Source organism: Pyxicephalus adspersus, chromosome 1 (assembly GCF_032062135.1).
Source record: "Pyxicephalus adspersus chromosome 1, UCB_Pads_2.0, whole genome shotgun sequence".
Lineage (NCBI taxonomy): Eukaryota > Metazoa > Chordata > Amphibia > Anura > Pyxicephalidae > Pyxicephalus > Pyxicephalus adspersus.
In genome coordinates this window covers 1000692-1005535 of record NC_092858.1, presented here as the reverse complement: position 1 = coordinate 1005535, position 4844 = coordinate 1000692, and the positions used below count along the sequence as shown (strand labels likewise).

Here is a 4844-nt window from a genome sequence, read left to right as displayed (position 1 = left end):
TGCACTATCAACAGTTTGATTCCGTTCATGTATAAAGATTTCATAGTAGTAGAGCCGAGGTCAGAGCATGATAAAGGGATCTGTACAAAGGTCAGAGCTGTGAAGAGAGTAAAGACTTTGCTTTGAAGAAGGGTGTACTGGAGTCAGAAGTGTGAAAGAGGGTGTAGGCAGTGGGTTGAGGTGTAAAGCAGTGTGTGGTCTACATTTGACTATTGCTATGCAAGGCAGAAGCTTGAATTATCCACCTAAATACATCTTCATAAAACTTTTTCTTGACCTGTTCTCTTACTGATACTGAAACCTGAGGCTTCGACAACCCAGCAGACCTTTCTGGATGGAAAATATGTGCCCCTTCTCCTATCCATAAAAGGGCTTGAGGAATCTGGTTTTTCTCTTTAGGAAAACTGTCCTGCCTGTCCCCAACATTGGCCATTATTTGTGGAGAACGACTCTTTACTACAAACCGGCTTTATTGTTATGGGGTCTATGGGTGCAGGGGATTTATTTCTAACCTGGAACCCCTTTGACCTTCCTGGCAGTTTAAATACATAGGTATTTTTAAATGTCAAATCTGTACATGTAAAAATACCTATTTTAAATTTCCTTCCTGGTCCCACCCCCAGCCCCACACTATCCTATGCTCATTATGTGTCTGCATTCCCCGGCCTCACGTCCCCAACACCGGGAAAACAGATGCTGATGCCAGGCATGGCTGGAGGATGCCGTTAACACGTGGGGACCAGGTACGTTTTCTAATTCTGTTTAAAATTCCACCCCAAGTGTAACCCTGGGCTACCACTTTTGGTACCTAGAGTAAACCTCGAGTCACACTCGGGAATACTGCCAGCGAGGTTAGGTTAATAAAGGGGGTTCACAGATATCTGCCAGCTTACTTGTAGGAATGATTACACCTTACCCATTTTCATAAAAAGGTTAAAAAAAAAAAAACAATATTATGTCAAGTACATATTTGAAGAAAATGTTTTCATTTATTCTTTTTTTCCCCAATGAATACCTTTGCAGGATCCTGTGCTGGGAACTGTCTGTGTTTAGAGATCTCTCATGTACCAAAAAGATTGATACATTTTGTAAGAAGTGTCTGGTCTCTCAAAAAATATTCTATCTAGCCATTGTCCTAAATCCCACAAAGCTGCTTCTTTCCAGCAAAAAGCTGATACACTTTTCCCAGGAAGTCTCTCCAGTCCCCACACCAGCTGGAGTCTGATAGGCGCTTACACCTGTAGGATTCCTTGGCATGGGGATGTTTGTCTTCAAGTACCCTCTTTCCTGATTGGCTGAAAGAGTATAAACAGTTATGAGAGCGTTTAGATTTTCCTTTATGGAATGGGTAAGGAGTCTATGTTTGCCTGTACTTATGGGCATTCCTTGTTCTACTTTGAAATCACAAAATCTTCACAAGGACACACACTACACAAAGCCACCTGTACATCTACAATCCCTGTATTCACTATTCTATGTTTTTGTATTTAACTTGCTAAAAACAGATTAATTCCTAGGTGGCTTTAGTGGAATATTTGGAAAGCCTCGCCATTCCTGCTACAAATCCCCCACTTGATGTCCCTCTTCCACCACAATGGCCCTTTCCACCAATTGGAGCAGGTAGGGGCCTGTTTTATTTCCCAAAAAGAAGGGGGAAGCACACGCTGCCTGACCGACTGTTACAGCTTTCAGTCTGCAGAATTAATTGGTTTAGCTGATGTTCTGATTTGTTTGGTTTGTCTCAAATGACTGATGTTTGGGTTGAATTTGAGATCAACCCCTTATCAGACACCAGAGGATTCACACTGGGGAGAAACCGTATCAATGTCCTGAATGTGATAAAGCTTTTATAACAAAGGCACACCTTATCAGACACCAGAGGAGTCACACTGGGGAGAAACAGTATCAATGTTCTGAATGTGATAAAGCTTTTATAACAAAAGCACACCTTACTGCACACCAGAGAAATCACACTGGAGAGAAACCATATCTGTGTTATGAATGTGGTAAAGCTTTTAAAACAAACAAAGAGCTTATCAGACACCAGAGGGTTCACACTGGAGAGAAGCCATTTCAGTGCTCTGAATGTCATAAAGCTTTTAGAACAAAGTCACACCTTACCAGACACCAGAAGAGTCACACTGGAGAGAAACCGTATCCGTGTTCTGAATGTGATAAAGGTTTTATAACAAAGGAAGCCCTTGCTTCACACCAGCGGGCTCACACTGGAGAAAAGCCATTTCAGTGTTCTGAATGTGATAAAGCTTTTCCAAATAAGAATGCTTTAATTGTACATCAGAGGATTCACACTGGAGAGAAGCCTTTTCAGTGTTCTGAATGTGACAATGCTTATCGATCAAAGTTAGAACTTGCCTTACACCAGAGAAATCACACTGGAGAGAAGCCATTTCAGTGTCCTGAATGTGATAAAACTTTTAAAACAAAGGCAATCCTTACCATACACCAGAAACGTCACACTGGAGAGAAGCCATTTCAGTGTTCTGAATGTGATAAAGCTTTTAAATCAAATGGAGAGCTTACCAGACATGAGAGGATTCACACTGGAGAGAAGCCATTTTAGTGTTAGTGTTAGTGTGAATGTGACCAAGCTTTTGTATTGATGTCAAAGCTTACTAAACATCAGAGGGTACACACCAGAGAAAAATTTGTGTTCTCAAGGTGACAACACTGACATTAGATCATTGTCCACAAAAGAGATCACAAGGGAGAAAAGTCATGTAACACATCAAATGCCAGATGATTCGCAATCTTTATCCCTTCCTGCAGAGAAGAAACTCTGGGAAATGAGGAGTAAAAAGGATTGTCTTAAAATGTTTACCATTCCAGACAGATGTCACGCATGTATCTTGTCCCTGGCAAGAGGTTGCTCACCTCCATAGGCCTAAACTGTAAAATTTAAATTTTGTGAACAGTAGTCATTGTGAATCATGCCTTTGAACTTTGTAAAGAGATGTATAAAATGACAGTGCTACATAAATACAGGATGATGATACTAATAATAATACAAATCAAGAGAACTATACACTCCAAACTCAACATATCAACATACTGGGTATGACCATATTACTACGACTTCGCCTGACTGACTTGATTTGCTTCTGCCTGTGATTTTGTGATTTTTCTACCAGAGTGTGTACTTTTTTTTTTTATTATTATTATAAGCAACCACCAAGAAGACAGAAGACAGAAGACATAAAACCGTATTATCAAAGGAAAAAAGGCATATAGCATTACAGTAATACACTTTACTAAAGGGATATAAAAAACAAATTTTTCCATGCCACATTTTGTCAAGTAAAGTAATTACCCAATAAACAACCTTTTAAAGTAATGTAATAGCCTTGATTCAGGCCTCAATGGTCACTAATTTTCAAGATAAAGAAAAAAATAGCAGGGGGTACTTACAGAAAATAATAGAAGATAAATGGTAGAAGCAATAGAGAATAACCACAGAAGAGAGGTAGATGCAAGTGGTAGAGAGGGTAGGCGGAGGAAAAAAATGGGGGGTGTAAGGAAATGCCGTAAGATACTAAGGTCTCATGCAGGTGGGCAAAGTAGCACTACATAACTGCTGAACTCTTGAAGGCATCCCAGCGTGCACCGGTTTGCGTGGAGACTGATCCCGAGATAAAAATGATACTTTTAGGAAAAATTAAAAATGACAGAGTTTTAATACACTCTGTTTTTGACATACACCATTTTTAACAACTTAGGCTATGCCTTTTTGAGTAATCTGTGATTTATTTTTCTACCTGTTGCCTCTTTTCTGTAATTGGCAAGCCTGTGCAGCAACGATGGAAGTTGGACAGAGTAAGCACAAACAATATACAGTTGAAGTTGGTTTATGTACACTGAGGGTGATTTTTTTTTCTTTTTTTTAAGACAAAAAAAACAAACACATTCTCATTTTTACTACACCTCTAATCATATCACTCATCATTTTTTTCTAGCCAATTCAGATATAACAGCCATGGATACCATGTTTTATGAAAGATTATCATGGTTTTTTTTTTTACAAAAGGTTTTATTGAAGAAACTTTAGTAACAAAACATGAGCTAGTGTACATACATACAAAAATTTGTAAAAAAAATGTTGCCAACCAAGTACAGGAAACATACATAAACATAAAGCTGTTACATCACAGCTATAGTTAAGAACATGCTGGTATCATAAGCAATAATACACAACAGCAAAAAAATACAATAAAAAAATCGCAAAGAAAGGTCAAATAAAACACACATGGGTAAACTATACCTCATTACTAACCAGTGTTCCTAAAAGAGGAACAAAAAAGAGAAAATAGACAAAGGAAAAAAAAAGCCCTGTTGCACGAAGAGAAAAAAAAAACTTTTAATATGAGGAGAAAAAGTTCTACGAGAAGGCGAATAATCCTCCAAACAATGTTGCCAAATAGCCAAGAACTTATGAGAATCATTAATAATAGCCGTAATTTTCTCATTGATCAAAGTTTTCCATGCACAAGCAACAGTTTGCCTAGTAGCCATAAAAATATGCGAGATATGCATTTTTTTGTCAAAGTCAGGCAAAGGGACGTGAAAAAAAGCATTGCGTGGGTCTTTATGCAAATTGATTACCAACACAGTATAAATCAGATGATATACTCTCTTCCATAGTCTGGAAACCTTGGGACAGAGCCACCATATATATATATATATTTATGACCCATACTATCTTTCACATTGCAACCTCTAAAACAATTTGGTGATGATGAGGGGAACGCGTGTGCTATCCTAGCAGGAGTAAGGTACCACCTCAGTAAAACTTTATAGGAATTGTTTACCTGCACGTCTCTATTCTGGAG

The 4844-nt window shown here is 38.5% G+C and overlaps 1 protein-coding gene across 1 annotated transcript; it reads left to right on the top strand.

Annotated features, from left to right (window-relative positions):
* The first annotated feature begins 719 nt into the window (after positions 1-719).
* On the top strand, positions 720-3352 carry LOC140321787 (uncharacterized). Its single transcript, XM_072398573.1, has 3 exons — positions 720-743; positions 1518-1620; positions 1773-3352. Exons 1-3 carry the CDS (start codon positions 720-722, stop codon positions 2579-2581), a joined length of 936 nt encoding a protein of 311 aa, XP_072254674.1. The 3' UTR covers positions 2582-3352.
* The last annotated feature ends 1492 nt before the right edge of the window (positions 3353-4844 follow it).

Coding starts and splice junctions, on each gene's coding strand:
- LOC140321787 (XM_072398573.1), top strand. CDS start 720: ATGCCGTTAACACGTGGGGACCAG. Junction 744..1,517: donor CGTTAACACGTGGGGACCAG/GTACGTTTTCTA, acceptor ATTAATTCCTAG/GTGGCTTTAGTGGAATATTT. Junction 1,621..1,772: donor CTTTCCACCAATTGGAGCAG/GTAGGGGCCTGT, acceptor GTTGAATTTGAG/ATCAACCCCTTATCAGACAC.